We start from the raw sequence: 20,002 nt of genomic DNA, 5'->3' as shown, positions 1-20,002 counted from the left end.
TACATTTCCTGTTAAAGGAAACAAAATGGAGGTGTTTAAACATCTGCACCACCCTTCCTAGAAAAAATGTTCCTTTGTGTTTTCCAGGGGTTAGAAAATTGTTCTCATGAAAATCCAGAAGGACTTTGAGTTCATCAAAGCAGACAGGAAGTGAAGTTCAGTTTGAGGAAAGCTCAGGAAACAGCAACAAATCACTGAACAATGTGCCCTCTGTTGAAGATTCTTGGATAATGGGAAAGTGGTGTGCCAGTGAGTCAACCAAATTTCTAGATGTATAGTATTTCCCCCTACACGTTCTATAGGCTTTCATGCTATGTAAAATAAACCCAGAATCGAGTTTTTGGAAACTTCTAGAAGCCACATCTCTGGATTCTTTCAGAGTGTAGTGCAACTTGTCTGCTGAGCTGCTGTTCTCATCATTCAATGCCTGTGTTTTACCCAAAGAAAAGTCCTCAAGCCAGAAAACACAAGGCTGCTCTAACAGGTCTAGATATTCTGGCAAAGCACTGGGTCACACTTTCATGGATATTCCTTTGCAAGTGCTTATTAAGCATCTGAATGAAACACTTCAGAGGGAACCACAAAGCGAAGACATGTTTGTTCCTCTCCAAGCTGATTCTCTGGTGAGTGGCAAGACCTTACCTGCCCAACAGCCTCCACACGTGTTGTTAACTACTGCAGGAATATCAGTTACTTTGGTTAAGTGTTGTGTCACATGCCTGTCAGAAGCATCTTAAGAGGATTTACTTTGGTTCATGATTTAAGAGGGAATAATTCACCATTGCAGTGAAAATATAATGAGTCCAAGGTGGTGGGTGCATGATGCCAGGACTCCCTGTGCTCTGATGGATTAGGAAGCAGAATGCTGGCACTCACCCAGCTTCTCCTTTTCAGTTCTCTCATTCAGTCTGGGATTGCAACTCAGGAGGTAGTGCCACCATATTCAAGGTGAGTGTTCCCTCCTGGGTTAACACTCTCTGGAAATGTTCTCACAGACATGCCTAGAGGTGTGTTTCCTGGGGGGTTCCAAATCCAGTTGACAATGAAGATTAATTGTGACAGCATTCATAGTTCTCGGTGAGCATAGAGACATTCCCCAATGCTTGATTTCTGACTCCCAAACAAAAAGCTGTCTAAGACAGAAGGTCTAGCCTTCGAAATGAGCTCAAAGAAGAAACAAAAATAAATTGAAAAAAAAAAACACATGTAGGGCGGATAGTTTAATAACATATTCATATTCACTTTAGCAATTCACTACACCAAGTTTCCAAAAAGAAGACCACTGAAGAGTGGGGTGGGGGTGGGGCCAGTGTGGATGTGTGGTGGGAGAGAATGGAGACTGCAGAGAGCAGTCTAAATTCTAAAGCTTAGATTTTTCTCCAGACGGTGGATTAAGATTACAAACCTAAATTTCAACAAAAGTGAGTAGGGCTCCCTCTCCAACTGGGAAAGGGGAGGGGGGTGGGGCGCTAAACATTACAAGAAGTTTTAGAGGGTGTGTGTGTATGGAGACTTCTCAGCAAGTAAGAGTGCTTGCTGCTCTTACAGAGGACCTGAGTTCCGGTTCCCAGCTCCCATGGAGGGTGCTTCACAAGTGCTTGTAACTCCAGCTCCAGGGCATCTGATGCCTTCTTTGGCTCCCACTCCATGGGCACTGCACTCATGTGTGTAGCACATATACACACTCACAAAAAAAAATAAAATCTAAAAAAAAGCATTCGTAAAGAGTGTTTTACTCATACATAGGAAATGTAATTGGTTGGTGATACCCAACTTTAACTTATTCTTCAAAAAATTATAGAGCTACTATTACAAGACTTGCTTTATGGATAGGGAAATATGTTTTTAGGTTTTTGATATATTTCAATTAATACACAGTGATTACTCATATTAGTGGGTTCTTGTGTCCTATAGGAAACTGATATTGGAGTATAAAACCCGTTGTCGGAACATGTCATCTTCTTAAATGATTAAACTATTTACTTAATAAGTCTTTCTAGACAGCTTTCTCTTGAATTGGAATCTGTAATCAAAATCCCTATCTCAAATCTTTTTGTAGCCAACTGTCTTAGCTAAAAGTCCTTTGGGCTGTTACCCCCAGAATAATCTTTAATGATTGTATTAATCTAGTTCCCAGCACTCAGTTTCACTTTTGTTATCATGTTTTTGTTGAGGCCTCTGTCTCTATGGGCTGAAATTGTGTGTCAAGCATCTGTTGCTTTTAGAAAGGCCTCATGGATGACCCCTCACCAAGAATGTAACTTACCTGGAGAATTGAGGTACTTATTTGCCTCAAAAACTTTAATACTGGTTATCAAGGGACATCTAGTGCTTTGTAACTCCACAATTAGCTAACACAGCCACAGCTCAGAAAATAAACGTTGTTCTGTTATCTGTTGGTGCGGGCGGGAGGGGCGGGGAGGTCTGGCAATGTTGACAATACTATGTCTGTTCAAGCATCTGGCACACCATATGTCTTCTGTGTCTTTACACCCGTGGATTTATCTGATGAGAGTCAAAGTATTTGATTTACTTTCTTCATAAAATGGCACAGCCATATCCACTGGAGACAGCGAGAGTCATGAAGCCAGCCCAGCTGCCTGACATAGTTCCACCAAAGCTGAGGGGATTGTTACAACTGTTGTCCTTCTAACTTTTGGTCTCTGCAAATTGCATTCTTGGGGACTTTCTACATTATGATTCAATTTATGTCTTTTCCTGAGAAAAATTATGTCTGAGTATTTTTAGGAAAATCCTAAAATTAACTTTATCTGGCCACTATTGGGAAGTCTTCCTTATGCCCTGGAGATCATTAAGCACTGCTGGATGAAGCCATTACTCCAGGAATGTCTTGGGGTATCTGCCCCTGAGCTAACTCTAACAATGCAATTGATGCAGGGCAAACAGAGACGACTAACAATCTCTTACTGTAGGCTTAGCAGTCTCTTAAAATGCAGTTTAAAGATAGAGGGTCATAAAGGGTACACTTTTGAAGGAATAAAATTCAGCAAATAAGAAGACCAACTAAAATAAAGTTTTCCTACTTATAGCGTAGATGATGAAACATATAGTAAAAGAAGTTAGGTATTAGGATTTGCTATTTATAAGAAGACGGTTTCAGATATTTTCTGTTTGTCTGGAATGCTTTCAACAACAAGAACTGGCAGCCTAAAATCAGGCTGTCATGTAATATATATGTTTGGGTTTGGAGGAGACATTCTCTAGATTTGAGCTATAGGGTAACAATAGCAAGAAGAATCTGTTCTGTTTATGTTTTCTAATTGTGACTGAACTTGTAACCTTGGCCATGTAATGAAAAGTCCAACATGTATTCTGCACTACTTGGATAATCACTAGGCTGTTTTGTTCTGTGAAACTTGTATAAATAAAGAAGCACCTGGCTGCCAGTCAGTCAGAGCACCAGACACTGCCTGATGTTAAGTCAGAGCTACAGAACCGGCCTGATTGCTAGCAAGTCAAAGGCGCAAAACTCCCCTAACCATCTCCTAACTTACACTCTCCTCTCCCCAACTCCTTATCTCACCTGCAGGGCCACCCTGTCAGCAAGAACCCTCTCTCTCCTCTCTGTGCTGTGGAAGTCCCCCAGCAATAAACAAGTGGGGAAACATAAATGATTTACATATACATACATATGATTTATAAGGATGTTTGTCATTACTGAATAAAAGTATCAAGATTTACAATCATAACAGGCACTGATAGGTTGATATATCTACATGCTGAAAACTGAAGAGTTTTCAGGACTTAAGATTCTGACTTAAAGACGGGTTATTTATGGCCCTTGCCTATAAACCCAACACTAAGGAGGTTGAGGCAGGGGCACTACTGTGAATTAAAAGTCAGCTTGTCTAAGTCAGTTGATTGCTAGTCTGTGCTAAATAGCAAGACCTACCCCTACACACAAAGTAAATAAAACATTATGACTTAAGGTAAAAAGTTTGAGTAGAAACAATTTAACTGAGTCTCAACTTACCTATAAAGTGAATGTAGTTATTATAACCTAATCTACTGGTGTTATAAGTATTAAATAATATTATGCAACTCTTATCAGCTGTGTATAGAATAAATGCTGCAAACATGTTAGTTTTCACAACTGGGAATAACAAATCATTATTAAACAGGGGATGACGTACAAGATTATAATTAAGTAAAATACTATATAAAAATGGTATGTCATCAGGATTCCAATAGATATCACATTAAGTCCAAGATATAGTGATTTAGGGTCCTCCAAGAAAAAAAAAATTAGATAACACGCCAGCATCGTCAGACCGGCTCTGAGGCACCTATTCTCTAATAATGACACAGAGACTTTTTATTATTTATGAAAGTATGGTCTTAGCTGGTTTGTTCCCAACTAGCTCATATAACTTTTTTTTTTTAAAGATTTATTTATTTTATTTATGAGTACACTGTAGCTGTCTTCAGACACACCAGAAGAGGACATCGAATCTCATTATGGATGGTTGTGAGCCACCATGTGGTTGCTGGGATTTGAACTCAGGACCTCTGGAAGAGCAGTCAGTGCTCTTAACCGCTGAGCCATCTCTCCAGCCCGCTCATATAACTTAAATTATCTGGATTATACTAATCTACATTCTGCCACATGGCCCATTACCTTTCCTCAGCACTAGCATCTGTTTCTTCTTTCTTGTATGGCTGGTGAATGCCTTGCACCTGATTCTTGCCCAGAGTTCCTTTCTCTGTCAGAAGTCAAGCCTATTCTCTCCTGCCTAGCTATGGGCCATTCAGCTCTTTACTAAAACACTCAGAAGATGCCTTAGGCACGTGAGGGAGGGCAGAGGCACACCTTCTCACAGTGTACAAAAAGATTATCCCAACACAACAGATCTCAATTTTGGAAGACATATGAAAATATCTGTACCAGACTCAACCAAAGCAGCACATGTCTGTCCTCTCTTTCTGTCTCGAGGATCTTCTAGCCCAGAATCTGACATCATCCTTCCCTGGTCCTAGGGTCTCATCCTTGCCTTACAGTGGTGAGAGATTAAATTCAAGTACTGTTCTTTCCATTTCCACTTGCACACTTTTAGCAGTTTTTGAGGTTTTGGGATGGAACCTAGAGTCACCTGAATGCTAGCAAATGCTCTGCCACCAAGCTGCATCCCCAGCCACTTTCACACTTTCACACTTTGATTCTTGTTTGTTCATCTTAATGCAAATCCAACTGCCTAGCATGCTAACACCTTGGCATAACGTAAACCAATACAACTCTTCTGAGTTAACACAGGCCTTTGACCAAAAGCTTGAGGTCAGTGTTATTCAGGGATGCAAGTCCTTAACAATCTAGCCAGGCACTTCAGGGAGACAGGAAAATAACAAAGACTGCAGAGAGATTCATAAACTTGGTAAGAAACGGGAGTATTCCCTGGGAACATGTTTATAGGGTGTCAGAGATTGTAGAAAGATTAAATAGAATGAAAATGGAGAAAAAACTTTCACACAAAGTGATTCAAGAGCTCATTAAATTCTCAAGGAAACTTGTAGCTTTACATAGAAAACTCAAGGCTACTAATATACTTGGCTTATTATTTCAATAAGCAAAAATATACAAACTCTAATTTCAGAAAAAAATAACAGTAAAAAAGAAATTGAACAGTCACAAGTTCTAGGGTATATTTTTTATTTCATTATGCCATTTAGTGCATATTAACTGGGGCACTTAAAAGTCATTTCCATCAGAAACCTCTTGAGACCTTCATCAATTACTTCAAGTGTTCGAGTCTCAAATACACCCTTTTCTTCTACAAACTTCTGGAAGAGATGAACACCACCACCAACACCAAAATAATGTGCTTTGCTGGCCAGAATCACCCGGCCATTCCTACTCAAGAGACTGAGGAATGTTTCATGCAAAGTGCTGTAATAATCTGGATTATAAATGGTTTCTGAAGTGAGAATGAGGTCATATTTCACAAACAGGTTTTCACTTAATACAAGCTTACAAAACTCAGCCCACTCCCCAGAGAACAATCGACATTTACATATTTCTTGGCCTACTTCTGACTTCCTCTGTCTTTTCCCATCTGGCACATTTATGTCATTGCTGTCATCTTGCAAAGGGACATTAGCAACTACATTAGGTAAGGTCACTTCATCAATCACCAAACTGTTATAATCTTGAAAATGAACTTCTCTAGCCCCTGCTTTGCATGCAGTTATTCCAAGCAACCCAGACCCACAGCCAAGATCCAGCACTTTCTGCCCAGCAAACTTCACTTTGGCTTTAGTGAAGTAAGTCAAGAGATCAAAGGTACATTCCCAGATTTTTAAGCCTCCTTCATAAACACCTGGAATCAGATCAGAATGAGATGAAAAGCTTTTTGACACTATGTTTTCTCCAGGGAATTTCTCTTTCAAAGAGATGGTTTTCACAACTGCTGTGTTAACATGCTGGGGTCCTGGCAACATTTCCAAAACCTTATTTTCTAAGACTTGATTAAAATCTTTAGGTATCGAATGTTCTTTAGCAGGTTTCAAGGAGGGCGGCTTTTCACATGCTTCTGGGTCAGCTGACTTGTCAGTGGTACTGTGTGGACTGTCAGTGTCTTCAGAGGAAGCTGCATTTCCCAGTGAGGGGCATTTCCACAAGTGATCCTGAGGAAAGCCCAGCAGTTCTGGAGATTGCTTTTTGTCCTGCTTCCCTTTCTGACTTTTAAAGACACAAGTTCCATCATTAAGGGATGTTAATTTATTTTCCAGATCTTCTTCTATACTAAAATTGAATTGAAAGGCCATCCTCATATATGCACACAGTTTTTATCAAAGGATGATGCTTCAACTTCTAGAAAGCAAACAATGGCACAACCGACCACACAGTCAAATTAGTTCTGTTAGGCCCAATGTCTGTTAGCTACTTATACACCACCAGATGTATTTCAAGGGGGTTCCAAAGACGTTTCAGATACCTTTGCTCCTTTTTCAATTCAGTCCTGGAAAGGGAAGGGGAAAAAATAAAATGATTTTTTTTTTTTAAAGGAGTGTGTGATTTAGGAAAATGCATAGATGACTTAAGTATTCAAAAGTAGAGGATAAGACATAAAAACAAATAAAAGAACAGCTATAGCAGCAACCACCCTCACCAGAACAATAAAGCCCACGATTTTTAGACAGAACAGCCTAGCTACTTGGTCTTTTAGTTGCCTTGTGCCCGACATACTCACACCCTAAATTTCTGACACATCTTCATCTCTGCCTCGCAAAACAGTTTAAGGTCTTATTTGGGTAAGTGGAGCATCCATTTTCAAACACTCACTGGTGCGAGCTGGGGTGTGTAAACTCATGTAAACAGTACATGTTATGTATGTAGTTATGTGTATGTAGTTCTAAACCTTATGTGACTGGAGGGAGGAATAAAGACTAGGACTGTAGAAAGCATAGTCGATTGTATAGAAACATTTCCGGCAATATGCCAGACTATAACACCCGTTTTAATTTGCATTTTTCTGGACCGTGGGGTCTTTGTTCACTTGATAGGAGCTGTATACAAACGGAAGCACGCGCGCCAGTAAAATCATTCCTGGTATCGAACGCACCTCACATTGGAGTACAGTCAATCTGGCTACAGCCCAGGTCACCCTTGAGACTACGCGTAGTCTCAAAGTCCCCCGGGACTGAGGCTATCAAACCTGAGGACTTCTGGTTTCAGCACTGTAAAGTCAGACGTCAGGGTGAATGAAGACGGCCGCACACGGAACTCCAGGAGAAGCTCGCCTTCAACCCACGGTGAACATCAGCGAGATTAGTCCTCCAACAGCTAGAGAAGGCTCCAACGCTTGGGGGCGAGAATCCTCCTCTCTATGGTTTGGTGTGGGCGGAGCTCTCTCAAAGCCTGCTGGGACGGCGTTCTAAGCTTTGGCGGGAGTCGTGCGAGTTTGTTTGTCTTTGCGGGCGAAAGAATGTCGCAGGGCGATGCGGTGGTGGTGAACGGGGTCTTGCTGGAGGAACTCAGTAGCTGGACGGAGGAGATGTGCCGTCGGGAGCTGCCTTCGGTGCTGCCCCGGCTCCTCATATCCTTGGAGGGCGCTGAGGGGGGTGTGTCGCGAGCCTGCTCCTGGGTTGTTTCCCTGACGCGTGCGGGCTGTAGCTGGGACTCGAACCCTCTTTTCCGAGGTGACTGTGGAGGGACAGTCGAGGACGACCGTGGGTTGAGGAGTAGGCGCGCCTGGCATTGTCGGACGATTGCAACTGGAGCTTTTGAAGATGATTAATGCTCTCATGCCTTACTTAAATTTATTTCTCTGTCCCTAAGTCCTCCCCACCCCCCAGGGCCGCACTAAGTGTGAGAGATGCCAGTGCTGGTGCTTAGCGTCTGGATGAAGCGTGAGAACTGAAGGATGTAGTTTTAGTTCTTCTGTGATACCATATCTTCAAAGGATGTTCTGTAAACAAAAATGCTTTTCCCTTTCAAACCTGTTTCCCTTTTAAGTTACAAGGCGTTGCTTCAGATATTGACTTTAATCGAGTTACAATTGTGTAGAGTCAGGTGCAAGGAATAATTAGTGTAATGCTTTTGTTTTTGTAACTGGAAGTCGACCCCCTTTATGTTAAAAGGTGATTTTTGTTTTAGATCTTTGATCCTACCTTCTATATAAAGCTACACACACAGAGAAACAGACACCCACTTCTCCGAAAACTAAAAAGACCATTACTTAGTGGATGTTCAAACCTTGCACAAATGATGTTTCATGGTCAGTATAACTTAGGTATTTCTGTCACATTGAAGGCATTCCTTAGACATGAGCAAAATCCAACGTGGTGCTAATGCCCAGTTTTTTTTTTTAATACTCTATGTTTGATTATGGAATTATTTTGGTTTTTTTTTTTTTTTTTTTTTTAGATAGATTCTTGCTAAGTAACCCTGGCTGGCCTGGTACTAGCTACACAAAACAGGCTAGTCTTGGGTTTGCAGAAATCCTGAGTCTGCAGTGCTGGAATTTTTGTGTGCCACCTAGAAGGGTTGTCTTTATGGAATTTCCTCCTGGAAACAGCTGTTTTCCTATTCAAAAGATGTTTATGTAAATAGAGTGTCTCAGACTGCTAGGCTTAGAAAGAATGAAGATATATGTTATTTTACTCTTCCCTCAATATTACAGGTACCATCACTACATTTATTTATTTATTTATTATTTATTTTGGAATTTTTCAAGACAGGGTTTCTCTGTATAGCCTTGGCTGTCCTGGAGCTCACTCTGTAGACCAGGCTGGCCTCAAACTCAGAAATCCACCTGCCTCTGACTCCCAAGTGCTGGGACTAAAGACATGCGCCACCACCACCTGGCTACATCACTACATTTTAAGTAACATTTCTACCTTACCTTGCTACCTACTGAAAACTCAGATCTCATTTTCAGATTTTCTTCTGTAAGTAAACCTTGAACACTTTTTATAACCAGCAAATTATTATTTCTGATTCTAATTTACTCCTTGAATATACCTGTTTCCCACTGTGATTCTAATCTTTACAAGCTGTACTAGGAATATTTTTCTTGTTTCTACACAGTTCTTCTATAATCTATTCTTAACAAAGTTCAGAGTAAAAAAAAAAAAAAACCTCACCTTTTTTTCTCCTACTCAATATGTAGCTTAATTTTAAGAACACAGTCTGAACTTGTCGTCAAAGTTTCCTATACTTTGAACCTGGCTCATCCTTCATACCTAACCAGCTACATTCAGTCCACAAATACATCAAGCTGACCTACTTCAGGGTCTTCTCCAGCCTTTTCGACATCTCATTTGGGTCTTCCTCAAAGTTACCTTCTCAGAGGAGCCTTTTTCACAGCCCCTCGATCTTAAGTAGTCCCCAAAACCTAACTTTTTTAGGGTTTTGATTGCTTTGTTAAAACACTGTGATCAAAATAATCTTGGGGAGAAAAGGGTTTACTTCAGCTTGAGGTTCCATATCACAGTCCATTATCAAAGGAAGTCAGGACAGGAGCTCAAGCAGAGCAGAGACTGTGGAGAAGGTTGTTTACTGGCTTGTTGTCTGCTTCCTTACAACACCCAATAACACCAGCCCAGTCAGCGCTGTCCAAAGTGAGCTAGGCTCTTCCACATCAGTCATCAAGAAAATGCACTTCAAATCAAGTCAGCAAAGCCCACATGAACTCACAGAAACTGAAACATCAGATACAACATACACAAGAACTACACCAAATTCTCTGTGCATATATTACAGCTTTCAGCTTAATATTTTTATGGGACTCCAGAGTGTGTGAACAAGTGGGTCTGATTCTTATGCTTTCTCTTGGGCTCTTTTCCTTCTGTTTGCTTGCATTGTCCAATTTTGCTGTTTTTTATTTTATTGTAATTTATTTTACATTTTCTTATCTCTTAACCTTGATCTTTTCTAATTGAGACAGAAAGGAAGGATCCTGATGGAAGAGGTGGTGGGGAGGACTGTGGAGGGGTAGAGGGAGGGGAAGCTAATCAGGGTATATTGTTTGACAAAAGAATATTTTCAGTTAAGGAGCGGGGAATGTAGTACAGACTTATCTATAGGCAGCTTTGATGGAGGCATTTTCTCAAGAGTCCCTTCGTCCACATGACTAGCTTGTGTTAATTTGACATATAACTGACCAGCATACTACTCTGTTACATATATGGAGCTGTTTACAGTTTTCTGGAGGCCTTTTGATCCCTGAATGAACTTATTTGCCTATCCCCCGTTTCTCTTCACTGTACTGTCAAGTACAGAGGCAGGAGTTTGGTTTTATCCTTACCACTGAGAATAGTAACTGGTATACAATGTGTTCAGTAAAAATGCCTGGGTGTCTTAAGTAGTTGTCAAGCATGTTAGTATTTACTCTGATTCTGTACAACAAATGGAAGAAAAGTGCAATTGATCACAATTATCACTTACAATTAGTTTCATATTCTTCTTCTTACATATTGTCCAGCCTGAATATTTTCATGTTTATAACTTAATGGTGAAGTAGCAAGCTTTCTGAATTTAAACTGGAATTGGTCCAGTTGACAGATTATACCCTCCTGAACTGAAAAATATTGTTTCTTCATTTTGATTGCAGTTATAAAATACGCAGGGTAAAAGTTCAGAAGAGAGATTTTTGTGATATTTATGAATACCCATTTTCTTGATACTGTACAAGGGTTCTTACTACCTTTGCAATAAAATATTTCTAATAAGTCTCAGTGATCCATAAGTATAATTTGTTCTATGTGTATTATCTCTTCTATTGGATATGTAGTTGGTCGTAACAACTTGCAAGCTCCTTGCTGTGGAGAAGATTTTCACTCGGTAAGGTTGGTAAGAGGTGTGTAAGTAACATCCAGGTTAATGCAGATACAAATAGAAGTGGGAAAGTATTTCATGACTACATTGAGTTTGACAGTTCCTTTACCCTAAGTAATTAAAAAAAATTTTCCTGCCGGGCAGTGGTGGCACACGCTTTTAATCCCAGCACTTGGGAGGCAGAGACAGGCGAATTTCTGAGTTCAAGGCCAGCCTGGTCTACAGTGAGTTCCAGGACAGCCAGAGCTATACAGAGAAACCCTGTCTCGAAAAACCAAAAAAAAAAAATATATTTTTTTCCTTAAATATTTTCACAAAATCTTTGTTCATCTGTTAAAAGTTAAGTTTTCAAAGATAAAAGAAAGCCAGGGATTTGGGCATAATTTCAGTCTCTTAGGGATTATGGGTAAATTTTAATCATTCTTTTTGAATTTATTCCTTAATTTATATTTTACTCTATGTATCAGCGTTCTGAAAGTTGGACTGAACATATCCGTAAGTAGATTATTTTGTATATATGATATTATGTTTATGTATGCCAGTAGACTACAGATTTATGTTACCTTCAGCTTTAATCTTTTCTTTATTGTAATTTCTGTAACTTCCTGTTACATAAAATGAGCCGATTCCTTCCATCATAGTGTTTTTAAGTTTTAAATTCCATTTTTGTTAATGTATAGCACAATGAAAATTTCAGCGTTATGCTGTGATGGGACCAAGATTGTGTGTTGTCATACCATGTCAGTCTGTCATAATGTTTAGCCTCTTAACATGTTTAGTGTCATTTAGAGAATAGTTTCAAGTTAGGAAAAAAAGCTCAGTGTCTGGACTGTAGATCTAGATGGTGACAGATTTGTGTGGAAAATGGTTACTCTGATCTTCATCTGTTTTCATAAGACTTCCTTATAAGGAATGATGATTGTTTCCTGATGTCTCTGCATGCTATGGTGTAAGTGTCTGCACTCACACACACAAACATGCACATAGACAAAGGAACATTCAGAGAAAAGTTATGATGGGAACTGTCATTTCATTCCTTATATATTTCTGGTGCCCAGCTATGAGTCATTGTGTATGCTTGTTTATATAATGGTTAAAGTTGGAATTTTTACCATCTTAGAAACTTATGTTTTTTAAAAAATGTATTTTAATTGTGGTAGGTCCTGTTGAGTAGGTGTATCCACACCCATTAAACTTATTTAGCTTGTTTTTAGTTTCTGTTTTTGTTTTCTTTCTTTCTTTTTATTTATTTTTTTTCGATTATACTTTTTACATTGAAGTGCTTAATAGTTTCTCTGGAATATGGTATTAAGCCTTTAAAGCTTTAGGTTGACATTACTTACGTAGTCTCATATTTGACGAAGGGCAGTGACTTACTGACTGACATAATATGATTGTTTTACAAAATGTTATTTTGCTTTATAGGAATTTTGAAAATCATTGTTGAAATGTTTTTGCCTCATATGAACCACCTGACACTGGAAGAGACTTTGTTTTCCCAAGTTTTACCAAAGGTACAGTTTTGATGTTAATTTACACACCATATTAAAATATAGCCTCAACTTTATATAATCCATTTCTAACTTTCTTAACTCTTATTTTTCTAGTATATCAAATATACTTAAGTACAAATAAGTAGTAAAAATAGTTCAACTTTTGTACTACTTTGAGATATTCTTAGGAGTATATTACAACTAAGCTCTTGTGTATAAAGCTGTTCTGTACTGTAGCAACTCGTTGTGGAGTTTGGGACCAGATAACTGAGTAGCTACATAAATCTAGATGCATGATGTTTTTATTCGTGAGTTCACTACTGTAAAATGGTTCTTATATTTAAAAAGGTCAGCTAGTCAAAATATAAGTTAGTACTGCCTGGGAAGATGGCACACACCTTTAATCCCAGCAGTTGGGAGGCAGAGGTAGACAGATCTGAGTTCAAGATCAGCCTGATCTACATAAAGAGTTGCAGGACAGCCAGGGCTACATAGAGAGACCCTGTCTCAAAAAGTAAAAACAAACGAGGTATATAAAAGAATTAATTGAAGATTCAGTATAAATTCATTGCCACTACCAAGAAATTTGGTTGATTAAAGTTGTTGTCTTTTATTTTACAGACTAGTACTTCCATTTGTTACCCCAAATTAACTTTGAATGAGTTTTTCTATTTATATTATTAAATATATTTGACATCACAGAAATCAAAAGCAAAGCAAGCTCAAGGCCTTCTTTACGAGTCTGTATTGTAGAAATACTTTTAAATTAGGAACAGTGAGTAACTCTGACAGTGGATAGTTTTACTAATGACCAATCAGATCATTCCTTTTTTAATTATTTACATCCCAAATGTTGCCCTGTCCCAGTCCCCTTCCCAGAGTTCTTTACCCCATCCCCTCTGAGAGTGCTCTTCACTCCCCCTCACCCCATATCCCCCTTCCCTGGGGCATCAAGTCTCTACAGGATTAGGCTTATCCTCTTCCACTGAGGCCAGACAAGGCAGTCCTCTGCCTCATATGGGGCCTGGTACTGGACCATGTATGTTCTTTGGTTGGTGGCTTAATCTAGGGGAAATTCCAGGGATCTGGGTTAGTTGAGACTGTTGGTCTTCCTATGGGGTTGCCGTCTCCTTCAGGTCTTTCAGTCTCCCCTAACTCTTCCATAGGGGTCCCTGACCTCAGTTCAATGGTTGGCTGTAAGTATCTGCATCTGTTTTGGTCAGCTGCTGGTAGGGCCTCTCCTGTCTGCAAGTATAACATAGCATCAGTAATAATGTCAGGGTTTGGTGCCTGCCCATGGGATGGATCCCAAGTTGGGCCTGTCACTGGATGGCCTTTCCTTCAGTCTCTGCTCCATTTTTGTCCTTGCGTTTCTTAGGAACAATTCTCGCTCAAAAATTTTGAAGGTGCTGGTCTAGCTGGCCGTCTGCATGTGTGAGAATGCAAATTGATCTTATTTATCATTTTGTGCAAAGTTTAAGTCCAAATGGATCAAGGAACTCAATATAAAACCAGATACACTAAATCTAGTAGAAGAGAAAGTGGGAAATAGCCTTGAACACATTGGCACAGGGAAAATTTTCTGAACAGAACACCAATGTCTCAGGCTCTAAAATCAACAGTTGATTAATGGAACCTCTTGAAACTGGAAAGCTTATGTAAGGCAAAGGACACTTGCCAATAATACAAAACGGCAACCTACAGATTGGGAAAAGATCTTCACTAACCCTACATCTGATAGAAGACTAATATCCAAAATATATAAAGAACTCAAGAAGTTAGACCCCAAAAAACCCAGATAACTCAATTAAAACTGGGGTACAGAGCTAAACAGAATTCTTAGCAGAGGAATCTTGAATAGCTAAGAAGCACTTAAAGCAATGTTCAGTATCCTTAGTTATCAGGGAAATGCAAATAGTCATATCATTCTGATGTCTTTCTTTTTCCCTCAATGATAAGTCTTTTTCTAGTGATTTTTATTACTCTTGTTTATAAGCTGATTTGTTTTCACAGACTATAAAATTGTTTGATGGCATGATATGTGAATTAACCAGTGAAGCCAGAGAACTCTCCAGCCAAAATTTAGAAATCCAGGTTACCATAAGAAACATCTTACAAGTAAGTGAGTGTATTAGAAAGAGAATGGAGCTGGGTGTGTCACGTGCTTAAGGCAGGAGATACCTGAGATCAAGAGCAGATTGGGTTATACAATGAGATCTTGTTTCAAAAAAAGAAAAAAGTGATAGATTGTGTGTGTGCGCACATATATGAATTTTTTATATTTTGGTAGCAGGAGTGGTACCTCACGCACGCATGTTGTACTTGGGAGTTTGAAGCTGAGAGAGTCCTATGAGTCAAGGCCAGTCAGGGTTAGAGAGTGAAATCTTGTCTTCAAAAAGCAAAATGACAAGCCATATTTTCTTTATGAAATGGCATAATGGTGAAATTAAATTTATGGACTTAAATACATATATAAATTCTGAATTTTTATGTAATTTTATGTTAGGTATCTTAGAAGACAGATCAAGATGGCACCCTGGTCATGATTCTAAGTGGTGTTTTGATAGAGTGAAGGCCACTGAAAAGAAAGAGGCACTGTTTTCTCAGTGCTGTGGGTCCAGCAGTTAGAATGCTGTCTAATTCCTTTGCTGCATATACAAAGTATATTTCTTCAGTCAATTTTCCCTTATTTACAGACAATGGTGCAGATCGTAGGAGCTCTTACAGGATGTGTTCATCATGTCTGTGCCACACAGGAATCTATCTGTCTAGGAAATATTCATAGTCTTCCCTCATTCATCCTGCATGTAATTAAAAGTACATTTGTACACTGTAAGGTGAGTAATGGTAGAGTTTAAATACCCTGGAATCAGTAGGAATATGTGTGTGTGAATGTATGTATGCATATATATCACCTTTTATGTTTTGTTAGCAGGGGTGGTACCTCACACATGCGTGTTGTACTTGGGAGATTGAAGCTGAAAGATTACTATGAGTTGAGGGCTAAATAGTGTTTATGCATAAGATTTTACATTTTAGTTGATGTTACTGAGATAAGCTTTTCTTTGGAGAGAAGACACATTGTTTCATGGGTGACTAAAAAGTAACTCTTTTGAATTGTATTTCTCCTTCCTAAAGAAAAAAAATGGTAAATATTTGTGTTTAACCATAGGAATCTTGAAATTACTCTGTTAGATAGCAGAAGGGGGTTACTTAATTCAGTCCATCTTAACATTCCTAAGGAAGCCTTAAAGCTTTAGGCTTAGAGTTTATAGGACACAGGCAGTTTTGCTATCAATGTTTTGTTGGTTAAGTGACAAATTGCTCATTAGCTAGTCTTGTATGTCGTGATGGTGTACACAAATGTGGACTTTTTACATTCTGTATCTATCAAAGTAGATTCAATAAGTGTGATTCTGTCAAAAAATTAAACTTAGGATCTCAGTCTCTGATAGTATAGATTAAAGAAAACGTGAATTTTGAGCTGTTTGTGATCTAATTGTTTCTCTCATTTTTATACTTTGTGATCAGAATAGCGAATCTGTGTATTCTGGGCGCTTACACCTAGTGTCAGACCTTCTCCAGATTCTTTTCAAGGAGGCCTATTCTCTCCAGAAGCAGCTGATGGAACTTCTGGACATGGTTTGCCTGGGTCCTTCAGAAGATGAAAATAACATTTTGATAATGGTAGAAGGTGAGCAAAGAATTGTTGATTGCAATAGGATGCAAAATGGTTATAGTTCATTAATCAATTAAATCATCAAGGTAATGTTTCTCATAATACATGCTCTCTTGCTTATGCATAAAAGTAACATAAATCTTCCTAGATAAATTTTCAGTTTTTTAAATTTATAAAATCAGTTTTTATACTTTATTATAGATCTAAATATCCAGGTAAAATATATAGTAGGTAATTTCCACACAGTACATGTAGCAAATAAAGGATGTATGTAACTATACCCTTTAAGCCATTCTATATTCTGAGAATATAGACCTTTAGATTTTCTTAACCCATAGCAATAAGAAAGAGAAAAAAGAAAAAAGGAGTTTAAATTCCCTTCTGTAATTTTATGTGAATGTGTGGGCTTATGAATGTATACATGCATGCCCAGACACATTTGTTATAATGATACCCATTCTACATATGTTACCCTATTATGTTTCCGTTTTTCTTTGTTGGGAAATAAGCCCAAGGCTTTGAACTATAATTTGTTCTACAGACGTGCTAACTTAATTATTAGCCAGGTGTTATGGCACAGGCCTGCAAAGCACTGGGGAAGCCGAAGCAGGAGGGCTTGCAAGTTCTAGGTGAATCTTGAGACACACAGTAAGGCCCTGTTTCATAAATATAACACAAAGCAGAGTTAACTGATTATAACCTACATCATTGACTTCATCACTCATTATGATTTAGGATCTTAAAAATAATGCAATAATATAAACAAGCAAAGATTATATTCCTGACTTCAGTGTAAAGAGAATAGGCTGCTTTTGTGCACTTACAAAGTACCTTTTGCTCTGTAAGTAACCTACCTAAAAATCTTTTGGTTTAAAATAATGTGTTGGTTTTTCGAGACAGGGTTTCTCTTTGTAGCCCTGGCTGTCCTAGAACTCACTCTGTAGACCAGGCTGTCCTGGAACTCAGAAATCCACCTGCCTCTGCCTCCCAAGTGCTGGGATTAAAGGCATGCGCCACCATTGCCCAGCTAAAATAGTGTTTATTTATTCACAATTCCACGTGCTTACAACTTAGGCTGGCATTATCTGTAGTAACTTTCTATGCACCTGGCTCATTTTTGTATTTGCAGCTAAGAAGTTCACTCACTTCTGGCTGTTTGCAGAAGCCTGTAAGAATGCCATATGCATTTTAATCCAGGCTCATTCACTATTACAGCCAGCTTTAGGGCTAAGAATAGCAAGGGGGACAAGTTCCTGCACACTAAATCTTGGCTCGCTTTGCTTTGATTTTTCTTTTATAGGTCAAGTTAGATCTATGCCTGGAGGCAGTGTGACTGCAGGAAAGGCAGTTAGAGCCAGTTTGACAATGCAACCAGAAATGTAAATTGGTTACAGTAAATTGATTGCAGTTCTTAGGTTTTCTTAGCAGTGTCATTTTTTTTAAATTAGTATTGAGTCTGTATACTATTTGAACTTTATTAGAACAGAACTTTTATTTCACTGAACATTTTATAATGGGATATAACTTTTATTCAACTGAACTTTTTTGGTTATAATTGTCATTGGGAAGATGTAAATTGCAAAATAAATATTATTTTTGAAACCTTAAAAGTATGAGATTTAGTTTTAGTAATTATTTGACCCAGTTATTTTCAAACTAGTACATACATGAATTCAGTCATATATTGAGATATTCACTTGATCTATTTAAACATAAGAGAATGTCATTTCATATAACATTTGATTATCTTGATTTGTTTTATCCTTTTTTGTAGTTATTCATTCATTATTGGATATCTGCTCCGTTATCTCCAGTATGGACCAAGCATTTCATGCCAATACTTGGAAGTTTATTATTAAGTAAGTTTGTTAGTTTTTTTTTTTCATATTATATTTTCTATATCCTAGTTCTAAATAGTTAATGGTTTTTAGATTACATATTTGTTTCTTTCTGTTTTTTGTTTTGTTTTGTTTTGTTTTGTTTTGTTTTTTTGAGACAGGGTTTCTCTGTGTAGCCTGGGCGGTCCTGGAACTCACTCTGTAGACCAGGCTGGCCTCGAACTCAGAAATCCGCCCACTTCTGCCTCACAAGTGCTGGGATTAAAGGCGTGCACCACCACCGCCCAGCTAGATTACATATTTGAAAAAATTTATGTGGTTGTATAAAACACTCATGGCTCTGCTGCATGATAATCCAGATATTACGCATGTAGCTCAAACCAAACTGAACTCCTTTGTACAGCTTTCTTAAACAAACAACAACATCAATAACAAACCCCCCTAGAGATGTAGCTAGTTAGCTGATATTACTGAAATAATGAACCGTGAACCAGAATATGCCTGAATCATGTGCCCACTGCTACTGTTGTTAGATAATTATTAATATTAAATATGTCATTTCTGAGCTCACAAATTAGGAACTGTATTTGGAGCCAACAGTAATCTCTGTTACATACACTTGAGTTGTTCAACCCCAATTTTACTTATCAAATAATTTGAACTTACATTGAAGCATTATAAGGGTTAATATGAAGAATGCCTATAGCAGCTACTAGATGCTGAGGGGTGAGAAGAGACATCCTTGGCTATAGGAATAAGAAGCCACTTTGTTAGTCATGTGTATTGTATGAAAAGTCAGTGTAACCCATTCAAGTTTAGATATTTTTCTTGTTCCCTCAAGATGTTAACTTGACAAAAAAGTGATACAGTTTCACTTGAGAGCCATAATGTGTGTACCTGAGTACTTTTTGGGCCATTTGGTTAATTTTTATTAACCTTAAGTTTGTTCGTCTTAAAATAGGATAATGATAACACTGTCTTCATAGTGTTGCACTAAATACTGAGTTCCTTGTTGTGAATTGCTGAATCTTCACTTGAACCTTGTGAATGCTCAGTGAATTAGCCACATGGCCACCCTCACCCCACCAAACCAGCATTGCTGTCATATGTCCTCCACTCTTGGTCCTTTCCAGTTAACTCTGTTCAGACTGATACATTTAAAATTTAAACTGGTTCACATTCAACTTCTTAAAAGTTCCCACTGTTGAGCATAGAACGTCATAGCCAAAGGCTTTCTAGACCCCTTCTTCTTTCTCCAGCCCCTCTGCTACTGTTGTCTTTCTGCTCAGTTCTTCAGACAGGAAGTTGCCTGCTCCCAGGCCTTCCACAGCTTGCCCTTCTGCAGAGTCTGTTCCTCTTTCCTGCTTAGCCTTAGTTCCAAGGTGCACCATTAACATTCATAGTACATAGAATTTCTCCGCTTAGCATTTGTCACAGCCAAGTATTCTGTTCTGATGGTTACTTAAGACACTTACATTAGACCATATATTCCATACAGATAGGACAAAAATTATGTCCATTTCATTTATTTTTTATCTTCAAGACCTAGCAGATTGCTTGGCAAATAGAAATTCAGTTAATATTTTACAAAGACAGAAATTTAGCCTCTAACTTCAAAGGTAATTGTACCATGTTTAATATAATACATTGTGTTGTTAAAATTTTCTATGGGCCTGAATTGTTTGATGTGATCACTTGT

General features: G+C 38.4%; 2 protein-coding genes across 2 annotated transcripts in view; one reads left to right on the top strand and one right to left on the bottom strand.

Annotated features, from left to right (window-relative positions):
- Window positions 1-5,648: 5,648 nt before the first annotated feature.
- Window positions 5,649-7,807, bottom strand: Mettl18 (methyltransferase like 18). The gene is made up of 2 exons (XM_028760581.1): window positions 7,578-7,807; window positions 5,649-6,974 (listed from the first exon to the last, which is right to left on the bottom strand). Exon 2 carries the CDS (start codon window positions 6,784-6,786, stop codon window positions 5,692-5,694), a length of 1,095 nt encoding a protein of 364 aa, XP_028616414.1. The 5' UTR covers window positions 6,787-6,974; window positions 7,578-7,807; the 3' UTR covers window positions 5,649-5,691.
- Window positions 7,808-7,940: 133 nt separating this feature from the next.
- CUNH1orf112 (chromosome unknown C1orf112 homolog) overlaps window positions 7,941-20,002 on the top strand; it is a 42,811-nt gene continuing 30,749 nt past the window's right edge. The window contains exons 1-7 of the mRNA XM_028758104.1: window positions 7,941-8,051; window positions 11,749-11,788; window positions 12,719-12,807; window positions 14,800-14,904; window positions 15,483-15,623; window positions 16,318-16,480; window positions 18,240-18,324. Coding sequence (XP_028613937.1) covers window positions 7,941-8,051; window positions 11,749-11,788; window positions 12,719-12,807; window positions 14,800-14,904; window positions 15,483-15,623; window positions 16,318-16,480; window positions 18,240-18,324 — 734 coding nt within the window. The remainder of the gene's footprint in view (window positions 8,052-11,748; window positions 11,789-12,718; window positions 12,808-14,799; window positions 14,905-15,482; window positions 15,624-16,317; window positions 16,481-18,239; window positions 18,325-20,002) is intronic.

The sequence above is a fragment of the Grammomys surdaster genome, unplaced genomic scaffold (genome assembly GCF_004785775.1).
Source record: "Grammomys surdaster isolate TR1022 unplaced genomic scaffold, NIH_TR_1.0 130, whole genome shotgun sequence".
Classification (NCBI taxonomy): Eukaryota; Metazoa; Chordata; class Mammalia; order Rodentia; family Muridae; genus Grammomys; species Grammomys surdaster.
This window is presented reverse-complemented; position numbering and strand designations above follow the sequence as displayed.

Bases quoted from the DNA above. Each gene is read 5' to 3' on its own strand.
- Mettl18 (XM_028760581.1), bottom strand. From the start codon at position 6,786: ATGAGGATGGCCTTTCAATTCAATTTTAGTATAGAAGAAGATCTGGAA.